At 38.7% G+C, this 27401-nt stretch overlaps 1 protein-coding gene across 1 annotated transcript in view; it reads right to left on the bottom strand.

Moving 5' to 3' along the window:
* Positions 1–27401, bottom strand: part of LOC126204023 (uncharacterized) — a 135289-nt gene that overhangs the window by 3195 nt on the left and 104693 nt on the right. Inside the window, exons 16-21 of the mRNA XM_049938450.1 lie at positions 22631–23049; positions 15337–15620; positions 11917–12052; positions 8375–8759; positions 1698–1806; positions 133–361 (exon numbers count right to left, since the gene is read on the bottom strand). Of these exons, the coding sequence (XP_049794407.1) occupies positions 133–361; positions 1698–1806; positions 8375–8759; positions 11917–12052; positions 15337–15620; positions 22631–23049 (1562 nt within the window). The remainder of the gene's footprint in view (positions 1–132; positions 362–1697; positions 1807–8374; positions 8760–11916; positions 12053–15336; positions 15621–22630; positions 23050–27401) is intronic.

The following is a 27401-nucleotide window of genomic DNA, read 5'->3' as shown; positions in this document are numbered from 1 at the left end:
ACTGGCCAAGGATTGGGGGGGGGGGGGGGCCCTTCGGGTGAATAGTGTGATACGGGTCTGATGGAGAGCTTGACAGGGATTAGTGGAACATACAGCAGTATCTATGCCAAAAACAAAATAAATTGTTCTTACAAGAGATTCTGGCTGATGTGCCAATGGAGAAGGAGAAGAAGCAGAAGCAGTCGTCATCGTTTTTGGTGGAAGACCATAATTAGTTTCCCAGAATTCATCGTCCAGTTTCAGTGATGCAGCTTCTTCATTATATTTCACCAATTCTGGCAGACCACGGTGTCTTACACGACAGTGCTGCTTTATAGCCATTTCAGTAGACCCTCCTTGGCGACAATGTCCACACAGCCACCTGTGAATACAAACAATGAAAATTGGATTTACGGAATAGATCTGTACAATTCCTAATTCTAGCAGTATTGTTTGAATCAGTGGTATCACTTTTGTATAATCAGGGGAAACAAATTTTGAGGTAGGTCAAAACAAATATGACTAAATGGGTCTCGAAGACGAAGCAGGCAACAAGTGCCACTGTGGTGAAGTCCTGGACACGGAACATCTGCAACTCCCCCACAAGACGTACCCTTGATGACGTATGGCTTCAACTGTGCTTCTCCAGACATTTAATTCAGTAGATAATTTTGACATTTGTTAATGATTATTGTGGCTGCCCTGAGAATGGTAACTTATATTCTAGTGGATTTGTACTCTGAATAATGATTGTTAATTATTGTGTTTTCCATATTGCTTTTAGCTGTAATATTTTCTTAAGGGCTTCACCAGTATGCCATCATCTTTGACAGTATTCATCTGATGACCTTTAAGTACACATAATAATGAAAAGTTTTGCTGGGAAAATTATTTACACTGTTTACGTTCTCCTTTCATCAATCTTAAGAAAGTTACTTTCCTTGTCTTTTTAGGCTGACAAAGGAGTCTCACATGATTCGGAATGTTTCTCTGCCAGGCTTTCTCAAAATCAAAATATAGAAACATATTGTTTTTAAATTCACTGAAAATCTGTTTGTATTACTACCTCCAAATGGATCAAGTTGGAAAGGGTGAAAAGAGGTTATCTGGCAGTTACTGAACAGTTCTGTGAATTCTGCCTTAAGTCAGTCAAGATGATCAGGCATTCCAGGTTCTGATGGAGGTTGGCGAAGATGTGTCACTACTCCAGAAATCATTGCAAAAATGGTCATGGAGGATCACCAATTGGAAGTGCGTGAAATTGCTCACGCTTGCCAGATGTCATCTGAATGGATATATCACATTTTAAAACTGAAGAATTAGAAACGAAAACATTATCTGCAAGATGGGTGCCGTGACTCTTGCCACACCTGCTTTATTCACCTGATATGGCTCCATCAGACTTTCATCTCTTCCCAAAACTGAAAATTTTTCTTGGTGGAAGAAGATTCACTTCGAACAAAGAATTGATAGCCGGAGTTGGCAACTAGGAGGAAACTCATTTTCGAGATAGGATCAAGGCACTGGAACATCGTTGGACCAAGTGCATTAATCTACAAGGAGAATACAGTGAAAAATTAAAAAAAGTTTCAGCTATGCAAGTACTTTTTTTCTATTCCATTCCGAGAACTTTTCAAACACCCTCGTACAACACCATCTGCCTATCAAATTTTATTCCCTTGCTTCTCTAAAAAATAGTTTGTGGGAATTACACTTACTTTGCTGTACACATGTGGTTCATTCTAATGTGCAATTTCAGTCCGCGCACATTAACACACTTTGTACCGCAATCCATGCATGTTATTTTTGGTTCCTTTGATGTGGTTTCTGTAAAATCAAAAAGGAAAATTTAGACTTATTTCAAATACTTTTCATAATTTATGTATAGAGAACATAGCCTCACAAACGAACAGAGGAAACACAGTACAAACTCACTTAACAATGTAAAGTGACAACTACTTTGAATGAGAACAAATATTTTCAGTATGGAAAGAAACTAAGAGCCAGCTGAGAATTAATAACTAACATCTATACTGTATGCCAACCAGAAGTATTTATTTCTCTGATCCTTTTGCAAACAATATTTTGGACCCACACTACATACCCGCAGAATTAATGCAATATCTTTTATGTAAGTTATTTTTAACTCTGAACTAGAAACATTACAAACATGGAATATTTTTATTGAGTTAACATGGAAGTTACATGTATGAGGTCTGCTACAAGATTCATACAACTCTAGGCAAAATTCTGGTACATATACCGCAGTATCAGTAAAATAGCATTTGCAACAAAGTAACCATGCCTGCATCTAATGAGAGATATTATCGTATTTGCTGAGTGGTTAAAAGGAGAAAAAAGTAAAAGGTTTACCAACATACTTGGTGTAGTGGATAAGTACATGTTCTTTTAGAATGCTCTGGGCGCCTAACTTGGAAACTAAGCTAAACCACTTTTCTGAATATATTACAAAGTATAACGGCAAAAGATCTACAGCTCAAATGATAATTAAATGTTTATTAACAAGAATTAAAAAATATTAGCTTATTTTTTTAATAAAAGAAAGAAAAAATTATTATACTAATCACTTAACTTCACTGGCACCTAAATTATGCAGAATTTGGAATATCAAAACGAAAGTAGATAAATCTCATTAAATTTACACACAGCACTTTGTAGATGAGCAATGTTAGCCTACACAATACAAGTACCTGTGAAATACAGACAAAATCTTGATTAGTAGGCTGAGGGCTCTTCTTTCACATGAAATACAGCTTTGTCAAATGTGTGACAAACATATACAAATCATACGGTACAGCCAGGGGGAACGCAACCACTGTTTCTGGAAAAAGGTCACTGACTAAGAAAGTGTCATTGGAGGAAATCAAATGTGCCACAGTTTATGCAAAATATTCCAGAACGGCTACATCGTACGAAGATTTGAGGTCTGAAGGGCCACATCAGAAGGAAAACATCACAGTGTTCATTAAAACGGTCTTTAACAATTCCAGACACACGAATGGGAGCATAAACATGCTGGTCACCAGGGAACGCAGTTTGCAGCTTTGGGTGAAGATGGTCAATGCAGAATAATAACGTAATCCTGCCCTGCAACTCACTAAAACAGAACAAGTGGGACAAGACCACTGTGCAACATAGCATCCCATAGTACCGTAGAATTACTGTCATGTTTCCAAAGTGCCCCTCTGATCCACAGTGCCCTGTGATTATACATCAACAGGATTATTAAAAGGAGCACTAAAATGAGTGCATGATCAGTCACCTGAATACTCAAGGACGAATAACCATTTGACATTCATGAAACAGGTTTTTGGAAACTTCGCAATGATATTACCCTTATCAAAGTGACAGACACCATGAACTGACAAGAGGAAACTCGGGTGATCTTTCTAGATGCCTGCAAAGCTTACAAAAAGGTCTATTTCAACAACTTGCATAAAGAAAATCAAATTCTCTGTAATATAAACTCAGTCACAGGCCTTACTGGGCTCTTCAGTATGGACCGACTGCTGTGACATCCTCCATCAATGGCATCACTGAATCTGATACGGAGGGATGTGGGGGCCAACACACCGCTGTCCCAGCCACTGTCACTTTTCAGGACCTAGACCTGCTACTTCTTATTCAATTAGTTCCTCAATTGACCTCATGAAGCTGAGTGCATCCAGGTCCATGCCCTTCCACCATGGAAAAATCCCTCGACGAACCAGCAGTCAAAACTGGGGCTTCATATGGCAGTCAGCCATACTGACCACACAAGTATGGAGTGGACCTGGATTCTCTGTGACAGATCAGAAATTGTTTCAGTATTACCTTGTGTAATGACAATCAGAATGGCTGGTAAGTCCCCCCTGACCCATGATTCTGGACAACTTTTCCACACACTTCCTATGTCCGAAACATAACAGTCCTTTAATTCTTTTCCTTCACCCTTCTCCTTCCTGTTCAACCCTTCTGCCACAAGGAGTCACTGACTCTGAAAGCTTGCAAATTTCAATACCATTTTACATGCATGTTCTCCTGCCACTGCCTGGTGAGTAGATTTCTTACCTATCCGATTGCATTATATATTCTGAACAGTACACATTGGAAGAAATGCAAAAGATGCAATGGGAGAACACAGTACCAGGGTATGTATTAGGGTCATCATCATTTTGTCATATATAAGTGGCTATCTTCCATACCACCTCATTTTAACTACCATCTGTACATTAACACATTTTAGGTGTATATGAGTGGCAGACCAAAATGTTTAAGAGCAGCTATAAAGTTGATATTCAAGCAGTTTATGACAGCTAACAGACCAGTATTTACAATGAACCTTAAATAAATTGCACGAAAACATAGTTCAACAATTCATCACTTCACACCTGCACATATTTCTTCTGCACATCATACAAAACGATACAGGAATTCCTTTCAGTTACTCATAGAACTTGGTAGAATGTTGAATGAACTGGAGAGAAGGTAATGTATTTGCATGCTAGAAGAAACATGCATTTCTTCAGATGTTACAAAATCACAGAAATCTTTTTTTTTTCTTCTCCTTCTTCTTCAGAGACCTCAACATGAATATGGCACAGGGTCCAGTTTTATTCAGTTTTGGTAATGGTAATTGGGATGTATTACAAAAGCATCCAAGCCCAACAACAATTCTCAGTCCTAAATTCCAGTGACAGGTTCATTACAAATGTACCACTATGATCACATTACCACTTCCTGCAGATGACAGTCTGTACATGTGATGACAATGTTCTGTTTGGCATAACGACACTCCTGGAATCCACCCAAAGTACTTGTGGCACGTCCTTCAATATTGCAAGCACTGTACTACTGATTAATTTCAGAGGCATTAAACACCAATATAGCTGTAAGTGTGCCTTTCCTTCTGACTGAATCCTATACTCCATAAGCAGTGCCTCAATATTGTTACCCAAAATCTCAACACAGTGTTTCATCCCCCCCCCCCCCCCCCTACCCCCGGTCCTCCTCTTTTTTTCTGTCTTTCCTACTTGTCTTAGAAATCTATTTTGAATTGTAGTTATTCAGGAATAAATTGTTTATGTACTTTTACATTTTAACTTTATCATCTAAAAGTATGTATATGTTATGGTCTTTAATGCACACACTGGATTGGTGCAGCATTCTACACTCTTTCCTCCCAATTCAAATCAGTATCTACTTAATAGTTATCCAATCTATCAACCCAATTTCCATAATTTTTCTGTAGCACCATTTTTCATAAGCTTTTATTCTCTTCTTGACTGAATTGTTCACCATCCACATTTCACTTACTTACAAGTCTACACTCCTGTCAAATACTTTCAGGAAAGGTTTCGTAATACTTAAATTTATATTCAGTGTCAAAAAATTTCTCATTTTCAGAACTGCTTTTCTTCCAAGTGCAGGTCTACATGTTATATCCTCCCTATTTCAGCCACTGTCAGTTGTTTTGCTGCCAAAATAGTAAAACTAATCTTCTACTTTTAGTGTCTCATTTCCTAATATAATTCCCTCAGTATCTCCTGATCTGATGTGACTACATTCAATTACCCTTGTTTTACTTTTGCTGATATTCATCTTGCATGTTCTTCAAGAAATTATCCACCCAAGGTCGTGCAGTCTCTGACAGAATTGTAATGCCATAGGCAAACACAGTTATTAGTTCTTGCTCCTGAACTTCACTTCCCTATCCAAAATTCTCTTTGGTTTTCTTTAGTGCATGCTCAGTCTACAAACTGAATAATATTGGGGGAGAGGCCACAAATGTGCCTCAGTCCAGCCAAAATACTGCTTCCCTTTCATGTTCTTCAACAGCTATAATTGCAGTATGGTTTTTGTATAGGTTGTAGATAAGCTTTTGCTCCCTAAATTTTATCCGCTGATACCTTACGGATTTCAAGGAGTGGAGTACAGTCAACATTCTTATAAGCCTTCCTTAAATCTACTAATGCTGTAAGCTACATCACAGGATCAGTATTGCCTTACATTTTCCTACATTTCTCTGAAACCCAACCTGCTCTACCCAATGTCGACTTCTAGCAGTATTTCCATTCTTTTGTAAATAATCTATGTTAGTACTGTGTGCCACTGAACCAATCATTTAGTAATATTCACACTTGACACCTGAATTCTTTGTAATTTTAAGTATTACATTCTTCATGAAGTCAGAATTTTTTGCCTCCTCCATACATGCAGTAATTTTGTCATAGTACAGGGTGTCCAACATAGGACACTGAATTTAAAGTTAACTAACAAGAAAACGAAGGTTGATAGAAGAATGCAACAAACAGTACGTGTTTTGTGAAAGTTGTTAGAATTACGCATGGAAGTTTCAAAGTAGTAGTTACAATGCTTTTTCGATGGAAGAGGTTGAAATCGTGTATTCCACCGAACAATGTGTGCTTGTAGTATTAGAATATTACAGGTTATTAACACAGTGCAACAAGGTGCAGTATTCAAACATGATTTAATATTCCAGAAAGACCCAATGTGAAAACTATCCACAAGCTCTTCACTGAATTCGAAGAGCCATGTAGCATGGCTGATAGTAATGTTGGCCCCAGGCAAGCGGTAGTTACTCCTGATTATGTTGCCAGTTTCTGGACTTATTCATCAAAATCTGCCTCACAAATTTCAGCAGAGACTGGTTTAAAGTGTTCCAGCATGCTTACAATGCTGAGAAACAGTCTACATGTTCCCATTCAAAATCTGTACCTGCACCCAATACATGACAAAGGCCTAATTTTGCGAACCAGAGTCTCACAATGGCTGATAATGAATGATTTAATATTGGCTGCTTCAGGTTCACAGGTCAAGCACATTTCCAACTGAATGGATTTGTGATTTTCAGGTTCCGAAAATCCGCATGTGTGTGTGTGTGTGTGTGTGTGTGTGTGTGTGTGTGTGTGAAGGGAAACCACTGCAATCCCCAAAAGTTACTGTTTGCACTGCAGTATGCAGCAGTGACATTATCAGCCTTTTTTCATTTTATGATCAATAATTAGCTAACATTAAACTGCTATGTTGGAACAATCTGTCACCACACAAGAAGTTTTTGAAATTCAACCAGGCACCATGTGGTTCATGCACGATGTGGCCCAATCACAATGAGGTTTTTCACTTTGTTGCTGAATACTTCCGGAATAGAAACGTTGCACTGGATTATTTTAAATTTACGGATGAAGGCATTGATTGGCCTCCAAATTCACTTGATCTGCCTTCTTGTGACTACTTTTTGTGAAGCACATTGAAAACCATCGTCTACTGGAACTACCCCACCACACTGGACGAGCTCGAATTGTCGATCCATGTGGTAACTGAATCCATTTTCACTGAGGCACTGCACAACGTGTATGTAAATTTGATTGTTCGCTTGCAAAATCTCTCTGTTGTGAATGGTGGACATTTGACTTGACTGATGTGACTGCAAAGACTGCTTGCAGAGGACAAGTTTGTTTATGCATGCTGATGTGAGCTGAGCTGTACACCATACAGCGGCATGCATTAGCAGCTTCCTTAACTAATACTTCAAAACTTCTACATAAAATTCTCACAGCTTTCACAAAATAAAGATTTGTTTGTCACATTGATCTGTCAATATTTCTTTCATATTATTTAATTTTAAAATCTAGAAGTCCTTTGTCATATCAGTAATTCTGAGGGAATGTTGTCTATTCCAGTTGCCTTGTTATGGCTTAGATCTTTCAATGTTCTGTCAAATTTGTCTTACAGTATGTATACACAGACACCACAAAATATAAGGTGCCCCTTAGATGGAGGATAGGGACGCTGATGGTCAACATCTGGCTTGGTTGGTAATCAGCTGAATAAGTAAATTAAATTTGATGATCATTCCACAATGATACTGTCTTCTGTCTCCTGGGTTTCTACTAAAATTTATTCAGATTTAATTCAACTGACATTTTGTCATGGAACCGCTGCCATTTATTCAAAATATTGACTGCTTCTCAGAAATGTTGACTCAACTACAAATACAGTAAAACCAATAAAGATCTGACTTGACTTCATTATGATCAGACATTGTATGGCTGTGGGCTTTCTGTCATATACCGCTGATAAAATCTTCTTAGGATTCCACTCCAGTGGCTGCATCATAATGCTGCGACATTTCAATGAGTGCCACTCTCATCATCTTGAAAAGAAGATGAGTGACACTCATTAAAACATTGTGGAATTTCAATGCAGCCACACAGATGGAAGCCCGTGAAGATTTCTTCAACAGCTGATCTCTACATTTATGGAACAGACTTGCTTGTTGTCATTACACGAATGGTAACTTAATTTCATTGTGTGTTCTCCACAGAACCGCAAGCATAAGGTTCAAGGTTTGTACGTATATATGCATACTTACTCTTCTTATGTTCTGGTGATGAGGTAAAGTCCTGCTTCTTTTCTAGACCAGGATCTTCAATATCTGACCCCTTAGGAGATGATACTGGCGAACCAGGAGGCAAGGGCTCTGACAAATCAAGCATCGACGTCTGCGACAATGCCCTAGCCAGCAAGGCAGCTGCCCGCTTTGTCGGCTGAGATGTAGTAGCAGAAGCAGCATCTTGTTCTTCCTTTCCACTGCTACCTGGACTGCCAGTTCCACCTACATGTACTTCTTGCAACTGAGTTTCTGAATGGCTCCTCTTTATTCCCACTGGAAGAGGCTTCCTCAATGGCTGATTAGTTTGGGATTCTATTATCTGCTGCTTCATTAGTGAATACTGTGTTGTCAGTACCTTTTCCACCTGCGCGTACACAGTCAATAGAGTTTATTATTAATGTCATGATTAACATATACTGTTATTTGTGAAAATTAAGAATTTTATCCATGTAATAGCAGAAGTAGAAAGTATAATACAGTATACTTCTCTCTCTCTCTCTCTCTCTCACTCACACACACACACACACACACAAAATTTATTCAGATGTACAGTCAATTATTAATTCTACTTTTGTAACACTTTCAATAAAATTAACATTCGGAATTGCACTAATGGGTGAACACAATCTCGTTAAGTATCGTTTGCACAGAAAGAACAAAATCAAACAAGTGAACAAGCATCAGCAAATAGAACTTTCTCTCAGGTATAAACAGACGATGAGCGTGAATGAACAGCATTCCGTCACATTCTCTTTGGATTCACAGGTGCTCACTTGGGTTCCACACTTTTCAGTCTTTCCTTACATCAACTAAGGCAGTTCACCTATTGTCTGATTCTGCTCAGTTGTGTACGAACACTGCTTCTGGAGAAGGGTGGGAAAAAAAGAAAAAAATAGCTCTTTATTTCCTTAAGCCATTAACACAGAACTTGCTTCATCACTAACAGTATGCTCACCCAAAAACAGTAGTCCTACCAGTTTTCAATGTTTTACAAGTAACTAGTATCACACCAGCTGAAATCTATGAGATGATGATTTGATTGGCGTCGGGAGGAAAAATGCAATGTCCACAGTGTTCCCACATAGCTATGTAAATAGCTTTAGAATAAGTACAAATAATTGTTTATGTCAGGTCAATCATGTTTATTTTTGTTCCCTCTGGTATAAAGAAGACTTTAGAAGTAACAGAAACAGCTTGTAACTTGTTTGTTCATGTCATCCTGAGAAATCCATTTTAAAAGACCTGGTGGCCTTCCTGATACTGCAATAGCTGGGCAACAATATGAAATGACTAAACTATAACATGCAGAAAACTACAATTGCCCAATGTCTCAAATATTTAAACCTTCACACAAGAGTAAATTCAACTCACTGGTGAATAGACAAAACTGAATAGAATGCAGATTAGTGTGTCACTAGACCAGTGAGTATGATTACCTATTTATCAACAATAACAACACCAGGAAGTAAAGCCTCCTCCATTCTGCTTTGTGTGTCAGTTAGCTACAACACAAGTATTTGAACAAAAGTAACTATAAATGCCTATGCTACAACTCTGGTATTCTTCTGCTTCAAGTAGATATTACAATTATGCAAGATAGTTGGACATTTTGTGGTTGATGAGAATGAGAGTAATGACGACAGTGATGGCCAGTGTGGCAGGTACAGAGAATTTGTGATTAAAGAGAAAGGCTAAAATGATTTATACAATACCAATTTGAACTGAACCAATTAGCAAAGATGCAAAGGTTTTTTTCCCAAATTTGTCATTTAAAAAATAAAAGGTCAGCTTATATTCACAGATTAAACTATTGCAGTGGAGGCCAACATATTTATGTCATTTAATAGAGTATATAAGGGTCGTATTCCATTTACAAATGAAGCTTTGACTATTAGGTCACGTGCACATTTATTTTGAAGAACTTAGAAAGACAAGGGCATGGTTGAGCAAACAATACTAGTGTTCGAATATGCTCAGGATTTCCTGATACTCTGGTGCACACACTATGGTATCAACATTGCTCAAACAATCAAGTGACATCCGACACACACAGCGCTAGTGCAAGGGATATATGAGCAACTATGAACTAGCCACTACAACAGGCTCTTGCTCTGCTTGAAATGTGACCATTTTGTGAAACACAGGAGGAAACAACATTAAATTCTGTCATCTTACAAACTCTTGTTGTACCTGAACAAGTTTGCAATGCAAGTTCTCATACATGTATGGATACCAAATACAAACATAGCAATCTTTTTTTTTTATCAAGTTCTCTTCCAAAAAATAATATTTTTGAATCACTGAAACACATCCTATAATGAATGACAATATACACAGACATATGAAGACTGCTTTTAAAGCTTAAAATAATGATTTACAAAATTTTGAAAATCACCAATAATAAAATCCCAAGTATACTCATGCACTAGACTTTTACTACAATATTCTGAAACTTGAAGTCATTTTTTTAGTTTCTGTGTAGCTGTGAAGTCTAGCCATGTATTTCGCAACTGTTTCCTGTAAACATATATCTTTGAGCACAACGGATGTATTTATCTCATACCACTAGCGAGCACAGTCATTCTCAGTTCCTCATCCATGTGCAAATAATGTCTACTACGCTCACACTCTTTGGTTAGCATGCACTTGGTGGCAAGTCTTACACTCTGCAACCTTTGTTATGCTACACACCTTTTTTCTGTGGCAGGAGCACCGTCGAATCGCACCAGCATTTTTCCAGTACGTAACAAGTGGGCATGCGAGTAAGTAGGTGTATGGAGCTAAAGGTGTTGGTTGGATCATAAAGATGGGGGATCAGTGGCATTAAAAGTTAAAGATGGTGTTGAGAGGAAGAATTGTACTAAGAAGTCGAGCAGCTATTAATGAAAAATTGTATGTGGGCCTATAAAAGTTCAGCAGAATGAATGAGTGTCAGCCTTTCTAGTGCAAATGTAACTGAAGTTACTGGTTACTATTTACGAGACTTAAGGAACTTTAGGAATCTGTACTAAAAAGCTGAAACTAATACCAATAAAAGAATAAAGATGAGTTAAGTGGTGACTTCTCTGGAATGATAAATTACAAGTGTGTGTTACAAGAGTGTGGGAATGGAAGGTAGGGTTAGTAAGATTCGTTGTTGGCAAACTATACAAGTTCATATACATCATGTCATCTTTTATAACAGATCCTGATCATGTCTAAACACCAATGGGTGGCCATTCATTACACACACATCACAAACAGTACATCGACTGTTTATTTGTGTGTCTGACATAATATGTACTACGTCATCACCTTAAAAGTCTGATCGCCAAACAACTAAATAAACACCAATATATCTAAAATTCCAAAGGGAGACCTTACATTGTTTAAGCAACAAACCAAAGTGTGACATTTTCTTATTATGCTAAATGGTACCTAAAACTTCTGATATTTGTGCATCATTAATATTTGCTCTTCAGTATGGATAATGCAAGATTTTAAAATAATATCTAGTGACGATCGTATATAGAACAACTCACCCATTCTTCGATTTCTTTGTCTGGTGGAAGTGCAGCTATGGCTTCAGGTTTGTGGTTCTTATCATGAACTTTTGCCGAATGCTTCTGAAGATGACTGCGACTGCAAGACATCAGTCGACAATGTGTGCATACCCACCTGTGAACACAATTACAGGAAACTCAACCAAATATGTTCACATGCTCCCACATCTACACAGATACGACAAAGGTCTTACAAGGTACTTTCAGAATTAACTGGAGTTAACCAAAAAAATTAAGAGTAATTATCAATAACCAAGTTCTATGATTCCTTTTTAACACCTGGGGACAGTTGAAGAGTCTTTGCCAGATATTTACAGGCCTGATATACGAGGGAAGATCAGAAAGTAATGTACAATAATTTAATAAAAAGTTTAACAGGTAACAAAACAAAAAGAATCACAAATGAACTTACATCTTTTAGCTACTTGTCTACAAAGTCACCCAACTTCCTGTGGGGTTGGAGTTGTTACCAGGTGCCCGCAGTGTGGCCGATCACATAGCCCTCTTGTAAGAATGCACACCAACTGGAAACATTGCTACAATCCACTACAGTTGTCCCCATACACACCACACATGCGCCTGTGAATTTCACACTGTTTATGTCCTTTTGGCCCATAAATATCAAACTACACTTCACTGCTCTTCATAAGTTGGCACCACTAACATGTGTGTCAAGTTTGTTTTGTAGTTCAGGCTTCTCTTGCTAGAGCTGCACATGAAAACAAAACACCCACTGTTGCACAAATTTGATCGTCATGAAATTACAAAATTCCAGCTGCAATACCAAGAGAGAAAAAAATTACTCTGCATTACTTTCCAATCCTCCCTCACATACAGGGTGTTACAAAAAGGGACGGCCGAACTTTTAGGAAACATTCCTCACACACAAAGGAAGAAAATATGTTATGTGGACATGTGTCCGGAAATGCTTACTTTCCATGTTAGAGCTCATTTTATTACTTCTCTTCAAATCACATTAATCATGGAATGGAAACACACAGCAACAGAACGTACCAGCATGACTTCAAACACTTTGTTACAGGAAATGTTCAAAATGTCCTCCGTTAGCGAGGATACATGCATCCACCCTCCGTCGCATGGAATCCCTGATGCGCTGATGCAGCCCTGGAGAATGGCGTATTGTATCACAGCCATCCACAATACGAGCACGAAGAGTCTCTACATTTGGTACCGGGGTTGCATAGACAAGAGCTTTCAAATGCCCCCATAAATGAAAGTCAAGAGGGTTGAGGTCAGGAGAGCGTGGAGACCACGGAATTGGTCCGCCTCTACCAAATGATCAGTCACGGAATCTGTTGTTGACAAGCGTACGAACACTTCGACTGAAATGTGCAGGTGCTCCATCGTGCATGAACCACATGTTGTGTCGTACTTGTAAAGGCACATGTCCTGGCAGCACAGGTAGAGTATCCCGTATGAAATCATGATAACGTGCTCCAATGAGCACAGGTGGAAGAACATGGACCCAATCAAGACATCACCAACAATGCCTGCCCAAACGTTCACAGAAAATCTGTGTTGATGACGTGATTGCACAATTGCATGCGGATTCTCATCAGCCCACACATGTTGATTGTGAAAATTTACAATTTGATCACGTTGGAATGAAGCCTCATCCATAAAGAGAACATTAGCACTGAAATGAGGATTGACACATTGTTGGATGAACCATTCGCAGAAGTGTACCCGTGGAGGCCAATCAGCTGCTGATAGTGCCTCCACACGCTGTACATGGTACGGAAACAACTGGTTCTCCCGTAGCACTCTCCATACAGTGACGTGGTCAACGTTACCTTGTACAGCAGCAACTTCTCTCACGCTGACATCAGGGTTATCGTCAACTGCACGAAGAACTGCCTCACCCACTGCAGGTGTCCTCGTCGTTCTAGGTCTTCCCCAGTCGCTAGTCATAGGCTGCAATGTTCCGTGCTCCCTAAGATGCCGATCAATTGCTTCGAACGTCTTCCTGTCGGGACACCTTCGTTCTGGAAATCTGTCTCGATACAAATGTACCGCGCCATGGCTATTGCCCCATGCTAATCCAAACATCAAATGGGCATCCGCCAACTCCGCATTTGTAAATATTGCACTGACTGCAAAACCACGTTCGTGATGAACACTAACCTGTTGGTGCTACGTACTAATGTGCTTGATGCTAGTACTGTAGAGCAATGAGTCGCATGTCAACGCAAGCACCGAAATCAACATTACCTTCCTTCAATTGGGCCAACTGGTGGTGAATCAAGGAAGTACAGTACATACCGACAAAACTAAAATGGGGTCTAACATGGAAATTAAGTGTTTCCGGACATATGTCCACATAACATCTATTCTTTATTTGTGTGTGAGGAATGTTTCCTGAAAGTTTGGCCGTACCTTTTTGTAACACCCTGTATACTTGGTAAATATCTGCTTAGAGTAGTTTGACGTGATGCGAAGCTCAATTTATGGTATAATCGCACATCCAAGTAACTGGCTTCAGTTTGACTTGTTACATGAGAATCCTGTATTCTTATCACTGAACTGCTTTGTGGAACTATTGAAAGTTTGGTTTTCTCAGACGACTGCTTCACTCTGTCCAACATGGTTTTGGCCCTAATTCAAATATCATTTCTGTATTTTGCCAACAGTTTTGTAATTATATACTTACAGTAGTACACCAAGTAATCATCTACCAGCCGCAGTCACTGTATTTTCCATAAATAGGAGAACAATGAAGGCTGATGGTCTTCATGTCAATTTTCATGTTGATGAATGAGAGAGAGAGAGAGAGAGAGAGTTGAAGACTATAATATCTCATTTGAAAGCTGTACGTAAATCCATTATTGTTACACTGTGCAATATACAATATTTTTAACTTTTTCCTAAACGTCATTCTCATCTCTTTTTTATCCTATTTTAATATCTGCCACGTCTTTCTTTCCTAATTTTCTGAACCACGTTTCTTTCCTGTTCGTTAATCCAAATCTTCAATCACTTCATGCATCTCTCTCCATTTACCACTTTGTTAACTTCAGATGTGGCATTTCTGTTGCTTATCCCACCTGAATTTTCTCTCTCATCTCCTTTTTTGACAGGTAAGCTTGAAAACCTTTTCTACTTGTTTCTATCCTGTTATCAACCCTAACACAGTTGATAACCCTGGTGTTTAGTGCTTAACATTTCTCTTAACCGAGCATGTAGCTGTACTATACTACTTAAATCTTACTACAGTAGCTGTGAAATAGGTAATATTAACAGTGTCCCCATTGTTTAAAAAATAGAAAACATACAATATTAGAACCTACATCAAGCATTAATTTTACAGTATTTATGATTTTCATTTGCAAAAACAATGACATTTCCACAACTGGAAAAGAACAATACATAAGTACTCACTTGGAATAATTCAGCTCTCTGTATAAGTGATCTCTCATATCACCCCGGAACTTTGTTTTGTATCTTTCACACAATGTACAAACATATAAGTTGCCTGCAGCTGGTTTGCCATAGGGGCCAAATGCTCCCACTAGGTCTCTATCATTATCTTCAGACTGCTTATTTGTGGATTCCTCCTGCATATCCTGTTTTATTTCAGATTTTATTTCCTTCTTAATTTGACTGCTTCCAGATGTGGGTGTACGTTGGAGGGCACTGTCTGCATTTTCCTTCTTTACTTGCAACTGAAAATAATTTCACTATAATGAGCATTTTCAAACAATTTATGCCAAAGTATATTTCCAATTACACCTGTTAAATAAAATGCAGGAGAGTTTCAGTTTACCAGAAAGGCTTTACAAACAGTGAGTGAATTGTATCAGACATACTCCGTTGTCACAGTCACTAATCACACCCTGCAGGGAACACACGGAGAAATCTGATAATGGGGTACGAGAGCAACAGCAAAGTCATAATAAATTGTAAATCAATTGCTTCTCAACAGATTAGATTTATTTAGTTGCTGAAAATGTGAAGTTCATGTTATGACAAAAAAATTAGAGGTGGGATGTGATTATGTATATGTCTTAAAATATTGCAGCTCAGAGTCATGAACTATGTGAATGTCACATCTACTGAATGCTTGTTCATCCTCAACTGCATAAAAAGTATCAGTGCTCATTGAAAAATAAATATCTATCTTTACAACAAACTGATAACTTATTCTTGAAAATTATCAGTATAGTCATTTAAATAATATGCAAGCAGCATGTTTTTAAAGTACTGGTTTTTCTGCTTATTTGACTGTGTAAAATTTAGTGTGTCATCCACAAACAGTTTATAGCAAATCAATTACAATTTCTAATGAAGTATCTAACAACTGCTTTTCCTTGCCAGTATATACCATTAATTGTTCTGGATCACCAGATATTCTCTCATTCATAATAGAATTCATCGAAAACTATGAATGGGTCACTCCAGCTGTGTGTGTGTGTGTGTGTGTGTGTGTGTGTGTGTGTGTGTGTGTGGGCGCGCGCATGCGCGCTCATGTATATGTATGTACATATATACATACTTAATGTGGAAAAAGACGGCAGTAGCTCTAAAGTTAACTAAGAATATGTGACATTAGGTATTATTGTGCAACACATAGCAATCAGCAAATAGCAAGTGATTGCCATTTTGTTTATTCTATATTGGGAGTTCATTAATTACAGCAAATCATTAAAATAGCACTAGGCTTTCTGTACAAATTACAGTTTCTAAACAGGAACATAAATTGTTTGAGAAGAGACAGAGTTAACTTTTCCATACAAAGCTGCAGTAGACAGGCACAAACTAAAGGTGATAAAGAAAAGCAGCTTTCAGTAAAAGATTTCAAAATGTAGGATGGAACTACACTGTTTGAAGCCCATACTAGAAAAATCACCCACAAAATTGAAGTATGACATGACAACAGAGACCTCAAGTATGAAATGCTGGTTATCCTGGCAGTGATTTTCCACTGTCCAGAACTATTTACTACTGTAAATACAATACGGATTACATCTTGTTACGTAACATTATGCTGGGCTGAAACATGCCACAAAATTCTCTGCTAGGTCAATAATTTTCAGAGATCATGCCCAATATCATGATCATCCTAACCACTAATCACCCCTACCACAAGTAATATTTGCACAAATCAATGATACAGAGGGCTTTATCAGCATGATACAGCCGCCGGTTAGCTACGGCATTCAGGTCAGATCTTATTCAACAGGTTAAGCAGATGTACACAAATATTTGGTTTTATCCACCTATGATTTGTGTGTTGAGTACATAGGCTCCCCCCCCCCCCCCCCTCTCTGCATATTTCGGGCCAGCACATCTACGTGCATGTTTCATAGACCCTGTTTCACCTAGGAAGTTATCTGTAAACGAAACATACAAGGTATTGCACACAGTCAAAGCACTAGCAGTTGCCATGTCAACCAGGGGCACAAGTCTCGCCATTATATGATGTACAAGTCACAGCACACAGTGCTGCAGTCACAGGCACTAAATTACATCCACACGGTCACATGATCATGTGATACCACACACGTACCCTTCCGTAGGCGTGAACTTAAGTTGGCACTCTGCCCATGGAGAGGCAGTTACAGCCTGAGCTCTGAGCAACCAACAACCACATCAAGTCACCACTACGGTCACCACCTGCTGCTTCCACTTCACTTCACTATCCGCCAAGATGCTGTGCTGCCCTCATGCTGAGCCACATCCGACGTTGCACTTCTACCAGCCATTCTGAGGTCACTGCTTTGCAGTATTTGTTGTGACTCCCCCATGCTCACTGCCTTGTGGGACAGTGCTGTTACCAGTAGATGGCCGCCAAGCTCTCATCCTCATATGACTGTGTCATCACAGCACTTACTACTCATCACACGACTGACTACGAGTTACCAACCTAGTGGAACTGTGTTACCGTTAATCTTCCCTGTTCCTCAATGCACTGCTGGTCTCAAGTTATGTAGACCTTACTCTGAGAGGTTGTACTCAGCTTAGTTCCTGTACTAAACAGTTGTTATTGCAAAGTGTGTGTCTCACTTCAGTTAAGTCTCGCTCCTCTAGAAGGGGATAGAAAAGTATGTATATACATTGATTACAAACAATTTGCAACACCATGTCACACTGTGTATGCTGTATCACAATTATTGTGATATTTATGCCTACTTCACCCTCCATACACACAAGAGGTGGCTACACGGCTTCCAGGAGCTGTGTGGAGGGGATGGGGTGGTTTTTTAGGTTACAGGGTCTCGGTAAAGTGCAGAAAGGGTTTCAGTTTCAAAACTTGCAGGACAAGCACAGGAAGAGGTTAGCCATAGCAAAAATCAATACTATAGTTGCAAACTGTCATAGCTTTGTTGGGGAATAAGCAGTGCTCCAAGTGCTAATAGAAAGCACTAAATCTCCTGTCGTTATAGGTATGAAAGCTGGCTAAAACCAAAAATAAGTTCAGTAGAATTTTTTACGAAGAACCTAATGGTGTTCAGAATGGATAGATTCAACACAGTTGGTAGTGGAGTGTTTATTGTTGTCACAAGTAATTTACATTGTAGTGAAATGGAAGCAGATAGTTCCTTTGAGTTAGTATGGGAAGAGCTTACACCTGACAACCGGAACAAAAACACCCCCAACTCAAATGGTACAGGTGCTGAACAGTTGGAAGAAAACATGACACTAATTTCAAACAGGTACCCCACTCATACAATTATAGTTGGTGGTGACTTCAATCTACCCACGAAATGTCTGTGAAAGTACACGTTTAAAATCAAAGGTAGGCATAAAAAGCCATCTGAAATTGTACTGAAAGTTTTCTCAGAAAATTGACCTCTTAGCAACAAATAAGGAGCATCATGACAGATCAGTAATTATTGTAGCTGAGTACCATAACATCCAAACCCACCCAAAATTAATGATAAATACATCTTTTTTAGAAAAAGCAGATAAAAATTCACTCAACACCTTCCTAAGACAAAGTCTTCTCTTTTTCCAATCTGACTATGTACGCACAGAGCAGATGTGGATTAAATTAAAAGAAATATTAATTATGGCAATTGAAGGATTATATCAAATAAATTAGTTTGAGATAGTATTGATCCCCCATACACAAAACATTTCAGAGCACTATTGCAGAAGCAACGAAAAAAGTAGGCCAAATTTAAAAGAACACACAATCATCAAGATTGAAAAAGTTTTACAGAAGCTCGAAATTAAGCACAAACTTCAATGGGATATGCTTTTAATAGTTTCTACAACAAAACTCACTCTCAAAATCTGGCAGAAAACCCAAAGAGTTTCTGGTTATATCTGAAGTATACTGGCAGCAAGATGCAATAAATACCTTCGTTGCATGATAATAACGGTGATGCTATCTGCTAACTGATGACAGTGCCACAAAAGATGAGTTATTAACCACGGTCTTCTGAAATTCGTACACGAAAGATGACGAAGTAAATATTCCAGAAGTTGAATCAAGAACAACTGCCAACATGAGTAACTTAGAAGCAGACATCCTCAGTATAGCAACGCAGCTTAAAAACACTTAATGAAGGCAAGAATTGTGGTCCAGATTGTATACCAGTCTGGTTCCTTTCACAGCATGCCGATATAATGGCTTTGTACTTAGCAATCGCATACAACTGCTCGCTCGTCGAAAGATCTGTACCCAAAGACTGTAAAGTTGCACATGTCACACCCTCACAAGCAACTTCTAATCAAATGGCATGTCTATGGAGTGTCGTCTCAGTTCTACAACTGGATTCATGACTTCCTGTCAGAAAGCTCATAGTTTGTAATAATTGACGGAAAGTTATTGATCAGAACAGTAGCAACACCTGGCATTCCTCAAGAGTGTTTTATAGGCCTTCTGCTGTTCCTGATCTACACAAATGATTTAGGAGACAATCTGAGCGGCCCTCTTTGATTGTTTGCAGATGATGCTGTCATCTGCTGTCTTCTAAAGTCATCAGATGATCAAAATGAACTGCAAAATGATTTAGACAAGATACCTGTAAGGTGCAAATAGTTGCAAGTGACTCTAGTGCGAAGTCATCCACACAAGTACTAGAACAAATTCACTAAATTCCGGTTACTCGCTAAAGCACACAAATTTAAAGGCTGTGAACTAAATACTTAGGGTCTACAACTACGAATAACTTAAATGGGAACGATCACACAGGTAATGTTGTGGGAAAAGCAAACCCATGACTGCAATTTATTGGCAAACGTTTAGAAAATATAACGGATGTACTAAAGAGACTGCTTACGCTACACTTTACCATCCTCTGCTGCAGTACTGCTGTGCGGTGTGGGACCTGTATCAGATAGGATTGTCACCAAAAAAGTTCAAAAAAGGGCAGCTCATTTTGTATTATAGCTAAATAGCGGAGAGAGTGCCACATTTATGATACATGAATTGATGTGTCAGCCTATAAAACAAAGGTGTTTTCACTGTGGCAGGACTTTCTCATGAAATTTCAATAGCCAGCTTTCTCCTCAGTGTGTGAAAATATTTGTTGGTGCCCATCTACTAAAGGAGAAATGATCATCATAATACAGGGTGATTCAAAAAGAATACCACAACTTTAGGAATTTAAAACTCTGCAACGACAAAAGGCAGAGCTAAGCACTATCTGTCGGCGAATTAAGGGAGCTTTAAAGTTTCATTTAGTTGTACATTTGTTCGCTTGAGGCGCTGTTGACTAGGCGTCAGCGTCAGTTGATGCTAAGATGGCGACCGCTCAACAGAAAGCTTTTTGTGTTATTGAGTATGGCAGAAGTGAATCGACGACAGTTGTTCAGCGTGCATTTCGAACGAAGTATGGTGTTAAACCTCCTGATAGGTGGTGTATTAAACGTTGGTATAAACAGTTTACAGAGAATGGGTGTTTGTGCAAAGGGAAAAGTTCTGGACGGCCGAGAACGAGTGATGAAAATGTAGCACGCATCCAGCAAGCATTTGTTCGCAGCCCAGGAAAATCGACTCGCAGAGCTAGCAGAGAGCTGCAAATTCCACAGTCAACTGTATGGAGAGTCCTACGAAAAAGGTTAGTTATGAAACCTTATCGTCTGAAATTGGTTCAAGCACTGTCTGCAGCTGATAAGGTTAATCGATTTCTGTGATTTTATCCTTGCTCAAATGGAAACAGATGAATCTTTCGTTTCAAAGATTGTGTTTAGTGATGAAGCAACTTTCTACACTAACGGGAAAGTCAACCGTCACAATGTCTGTATATGGGGCACTGAGAATCCGCGGGAAACAACTCAGTATGAACGTGACTCGCCTAAGGTGAACGTTTTCTGTGCCATTTCAGCCAATAAAGTTTTTGGTCCCTTTTTCTTCGAAGGTGCTACTGTAACTGGACTACAGTATCTGGAGATGTTAGAGAATTGGCTGTTCCCTCAGCTCGAACAAGAAGCACAACAATTCATATTTCAGCAGGATGGAGCGCCACCACATTGGCACTTATCTGTCCGTAACTACCTGAACGTCAACTACCCGAGGCGATGGATCGGCCGCCAGGCAGCCCGTGACAGAGCACTTCATCACTGGCCTCCAAGAAGCCCTGATCTTACCCCCTGCGATTTTTTCTTATGGGGGTATGTTAAGGATATGGTGTTTCGGCCACCTCTCCCAGCCACCATTGATGATTTGAAATGAGAAATAACAGCAGCTATCCAAACTGTTACGCCTGATATGCTACAGAGAGTGTGGAACGAGTTGGAGTATCGGGTTGATATTGCTCGTGTGTCTGGAGGGGGCCATATTGAACATCTCTGAACTTGTTTTTGAGTGAAAAAAAAAACCTTTTTAAATACTCTTTATAATGATGTATAACAGAAGGTTATATTATGTTTCTTTCATTAAATACACATTTTTAAAGTTGTGGTATTCTTTTTGAATCACCGTGTACAACAAGAGAAATCAGAGCTCACACGGAAAGATTTAAGTGTTCTTTTTTCCTATGCACTGTTTGAGAGTGGAACAGTAAAGAAGTAGCTTGAAGGTGGTTCTATTACTCTTCTGTCAGGCACTGAATTGCTAATTGCACAGTTATCATGTAGATGTATACACGCATTTGGGTTCTTCCTCCTTGCACCTCCACCTCACTGTTGTGCAGATGAAGATTTGTTCTAATCCCTGCTTATCTCAGTTTATTGATATTCTCATTTTCATTTCTCTCAAACATTTCACAACTTCTTTTTCTTGTTTTCACTAGTTTCTGTGTCTTTCACTTTGTGTTTTTCTAGTATTGCCTGTTTTGTTGTGCTTCCATTTTTAGTGTGGCCTTCCATATACCAGTTAACGGTCTTCTCCATAACTTGGAATTTACAGTTTCCAATCTCAACCATTGATGTTTCATTGCTCATTTACCTTCTGTCTTGACCTCGCATGTCTTCTGAACTATGTATTTCCTAACACTCGTGTTTCTTCTTATCTGTTATCTAAGGTTATCCAATCTATAGTTCTATAAGAGAATGACTGTCTCAACTTTCTTTTATGTTTAAATTAACTGCCATATGTTAAGTAAATATTAAGATGCAAAACAGTTGAAGGATAAATGTCAAAATTTTATCATTCACCAATGAAATAAATATGTGTATCCTCTGCACTTACCTTCCTCCTGTTATATTCACACAAATTTCTTAGTTTCCTTATTTTTATGTATATAAGCTTAAGTAATACAATTCAGACATTGAAATAACATACCGTCACTTTTCTGGCAGTGTCGGTAATTTCTGTAATATTTTCTTTAATTTGAGATTCTTCTTCTATGAGTATTCCCCGGATATGTCGGACACCTGCCGAGTTGCGACTCCACAACGGTCTAGTATCAAAAGTTGGTTCCGTGGAAACAGCAGGAGCCACGACACCACCTCCCCCCATTTCAACACGTCGGTAGACATCCATAATGTATGGTCTTTCACCAGGATGCCGTGACACAAAATGTGGCTCGAAGTTAGTTTTGGAAGAAGTACGGAATGCACAAAGACTGCACTTGTACTGACTCTTGATGCCATGTGCTGCCAATACATGGTCCAGGACATCTACTCTTGACTGGCACTGGGCATCACAAAGACCACACACCCATAGTGCATGAGGTGGTGAGAACAGTGCATCAGCTGTACCTGGAAAAAATGAAGATGATACGCATATTAGTATTTAAAAAATAATTTATAATTAAAAAACAAATAAGAACAATCAGTATATGAGGGGGCAGACTAATGAGGACACTTTTTTAATGGCATTCCAAAAAAATTTCAAAGAGGAGGAGAAAGTGCTTTTTAACAATGACAGAAAAAATTTTTATTCTGTTCTGTCAAGTGTTTCATTTTGCCTAACAGTTTTTCTTACATCCCACAACATAGTACCGTTTCCCTTTGTTACTATTCTCTAATGCTTTGCTTTACTCAGTGTCCATCCTTTCCCTTATCCTTTTTTCTGTGTTGTATCTGTCACTTTCCCAAGTGCACACGCTCTGCTAACAGATCCATCCCATTCCCATCACATTCCTGCAGGCTCCCAAGTAGCATTACGCCTTCACCCTTCCCTACCCCGTCATCCCCCCCCCCCTTCCCAACCCTATACTAGTCACTATCCCCACCACTTACACCAGATTGCTACTACTGTCAAAGTGCAGTTACTGTCTGCAGTCCAGTCACAGCGGGCAAACACAGTGGTCATATTTGTGTGATTTGTGTACATCTCAGAAAAAGGACTTTTGATTAAAAGCTTAAATGTGTAGCACTCTTTTCATTGTGCCTGCCTGCGACTTAACATATTTCAGTTATGTAGGTAAACAGCATTCGCTTGGAACATGTTTTGAAAGTTTGGTGAAATTTATTTTTTTTATTTTTTATTTTTTTTTTTTACTTAGTACTTTAGTCTTATTTTGTCCCACAACAATGCACTGACCACCAATATAAACTTGTCATTCACAAAATCTAGTCTCAGGACTACCACTGACTGCAGACAACCTACCAGTAAATGTAGAAAGCATTTTGCAACTGCTTTAACATGCACAATAAATCAGCAAAAAGTCATTCTCAGTCCACAAAAGTGGAACTGAAATTGATACACAAAAAGGGTTTTTCAAAAATTTTCACTAGCAAAATAGGAGACATGGTCAACTGTTAAGTTCCTTTTGTCTCCTTAAACACTGAGTATTTCATTCTACGCTATATTGACAGTACCATCTTCTCAGCCATTTTTCTGTCTTTCCTTCCCTTTAGATATCAGATACAGAAACCCTTTGATGTCAAAAGCTTTGATCTGTGCACAGTAATATTTGTCACAATCATCCATTTGTGATACTTCACAGAAATCATTACTTGCATTAAGATTTTTAATTCCCCCTCACCACCACCACCACCACCACCACCACCACCACCACCCCTCCCGCGCGTCCACACACACACACACACACACACACACACACACACACACACACACACACACATTATTTTCTAAGTAAAAACAATCCAAAATTATACTACATTGTAATCCCACTTTTATGTTCCCAGAATGCAAGTCTTCCCACTATTTATGACTTCAGTTTTTAAAAGCTACTTCAAATTTTCTACGTTCACAATATTAGTTTGCACTAACTTCTGCATTATCACTATTAAAATTTCCTGCCATTTACTGTAAGAGGCATGTTCTTGGAGAGAAAACAAAAGAACAGCATAATGATGTTAGTAAGGCATTGCTTTTCAAGCAGTGTTTGCTGTAAGCAGCTCAGATGAATGGCTACTAGGGGTGAGGTGGAGCGTGTAGAAACAGTCCTTCCCCTTGCTCTCTTTCACCCTGCGGCTGCCCCAGTTCTGTTCGACTGGCCATCTGAGAAATATTGCCTTCCCAATAGACTTCACTGTCAGCCTTGTTATGGCCTGTTCCGCTGTCTGTAATGCAAACTCTCCAATTTTCTTTCTTTATATTTTCTAGTTACCTATAACTGTGTTGTTTTGTTTCATAGTTGTCTCAGTTGTGAAGCGAAGACCTTCACTGAGTGACTGGTGAACTATTAATCTGCTTTTACTATGTCTTCAGAGTGCAAGAAGGAACAGACAATTCACAGTGAGGGTAGAGAAGTAATAAGGATCATATAACCGTGTGACTAGACAGCTCGGACAGGAAATTTTAAATATATGGTGAGCAAAGTAGTGTGAGAGCTGCCAACATGTTGGCATATCTATAAAAGCTCTTTTTCTTTCTTTCTTTCTTTAAATCGAAAAGAGAAACTTTTTGTTGGTATATCTTCTCTTTGTGATCCTGGTAAAAAAATAGTACAAGATCTGAAGCATACAAATTTCACTACAATGATTTCGACTGGGATATGATACACAACCTTACAGGATGTTTCTACTTACTGGAGAAGAGTGTGCCTACAGCACCAAAGCTCTTCCAAACAAATGGGAAAAGAATCTAATTTTGATGGTCTCTCAACACACTAAGCAAGTTGTTGCATGTGACAAAACAAATGGGAAAGATGTGGTACCAACAGAAAAATTTTGACTGAGCACCCAAATATTGAAGCTTGGTGAGCCAAATACTTGAGGAGCATAAGAACTTTCCATTCCCCAGGCAGGGACACTGCACTGACACCCGTAACATTTTCATCCTGCTGTTATCAACTAAATGTATGATTACTGTCCACCCAAGATTCATGTAAACAGACACTATCTCATCAAATAGACTTGTGCTTGTTCATAGTGGTTTCAGGAGCAAATTTAGCAATGGAGCACATATCACACAAATTTTTCCTTTGACATTTATGTTCCTGCCCATTTTTTATTTGCAGAATCAGTGCCAAAGATAAAGTTTTATGAAACAAGCATACAGACTTCTAACAGAGAGAGAGAGAGAGAGAGAGAGAGAGAGAGAGAGAGAAAAGATGAGTAAACCTTACCATTACCTATGTTCTAACTGAATACACAGAGAAACTTATGTCATGATGAAAGTAAGTAACACAACATTGACTCAATTACATTAACAATGTTTTTAAAGTCACATGTACTATTTTGCTGTATATTACTTCACAACTTGCAGCCACATTCCTGTTGCGTCCATTCTTCTCAGCCGTCGATAGCACGAACATTATGCAGTTAACTTTCTTGAACCCTGGACTCCCTAGTTCTGAAGTTAAATAAGTTGTTAAAGTCAGAAAAATTTGTGCGATTAGTGCTGCCAATCTTAACAAAACTGTATTGTGCGTAGCATTATTCATAGTTATGTTATTGAACAACTAAACTCCAGTTTTTGTCAGAACAGTTGGAAAGTTGATGGCAAAGATCAACAAGAACTACGGTAGTGTCTCTTCTGGATAAGATATTAAATAGTTTCAAATATGTGCGGCACCTGTCGCAAAAAATGTATGAGCTACAAGGAAATTGTTGGCTTTGATTTGCAGGTAGAAATAATAAGTGGTGTGTGCCATATGATTTAGTTCAAAATATGCACCGATTTCAGAGATAGTTGGGTTAGCTATGAATGAAATGAGAAGCAACAGTATTTAAATACAGTTTTTTTTTAACTGTCACACGCTTTGGTGAGCTGTTGGAATACATCCTGGATTTGTTGGTTACGTTGGGAACAGACAGCACAGCAAAAATTTAACTACCTATGGATATTTTACTATGTCCCCACTAAGTAGTGTCATGATGACATTTATGGAACAACCCTTTCAGTGGGTCTGCCATCTTATGTAATCAGTCATAACCACTCTTGCCAACTACTATCCCATATTTTGCATATTTCCTTTAAACATTCATTTTTTGCAAACAATGTAGCAAGTTTCACAAATCTGAAGTCAGATTTACTTCTTGTCACACAGCATCTGTCTATGTCTTTTAATTGCTTTCAGACTTCTGCTAATTTTTTTAAACCACAAAACCAGAAGAAAAGTTCTGGAATGTTAGGGGAAACAGTATGATCTACCAATGTGTTTATGAAATGAAAGGGTTTCAAACTTAATGTCAGTACAATTAATAAAATTGCTTATTGATTTTTTATATTGTACAAAACTCCACAACACCAGCTGCAAAACCAGGGCATCATCTCGCAAGTGATGACAAATGAGGAAACAGAGGAGTATAAACTTCATTTAAAAAATGCAGGGCCCATCTGCCTCTGGATGGTAGCACCTCGTCATAGGGTCCCTTGCCAGGGTTGAGGTGAAGACCTCAATGGCAACTGTGGTGGACAAGGTGCACTTTGGGACAGCATTGGTGGCGGAAGACCCACTGCATCTGCATTCTAGAAGGGCAAATACTCATACTGATCGCACTTGGTCACTGTTTAACAACTGCTTAACTCGTACAGCTGAAGCTAAGCTTGATGTAAAAGAGCCATGTATGTGCAGAATTGATACGCAGACATTATTGTGGACAGAAAGTAAAACAAAAAGTGCATGAAGACAAAAAAAAAAAAAAAAAAAAAAAAAAAAAACCTTTCAAATAGTTACAAGCTTCTTGGATGATGA

The sequence above is a fragment of the Schistocerca nitens genome, chromosome 9, assembly GCF_023898315.1.
Source record: "Schistocerca nitens isolate TAMUIC-IGC-003100 chromosome 9, iqSchNite1.1, whole genome shotgun sequence".
NCBI lineage: Eukaryota > Metazoa > Arthropoda > Insecta > Orthoptera > Acrididae > Schistocerca > Schistocerca nitens.
This window is presented reverse-complemented; position numbering and strand designations above follow the sequence as displayed.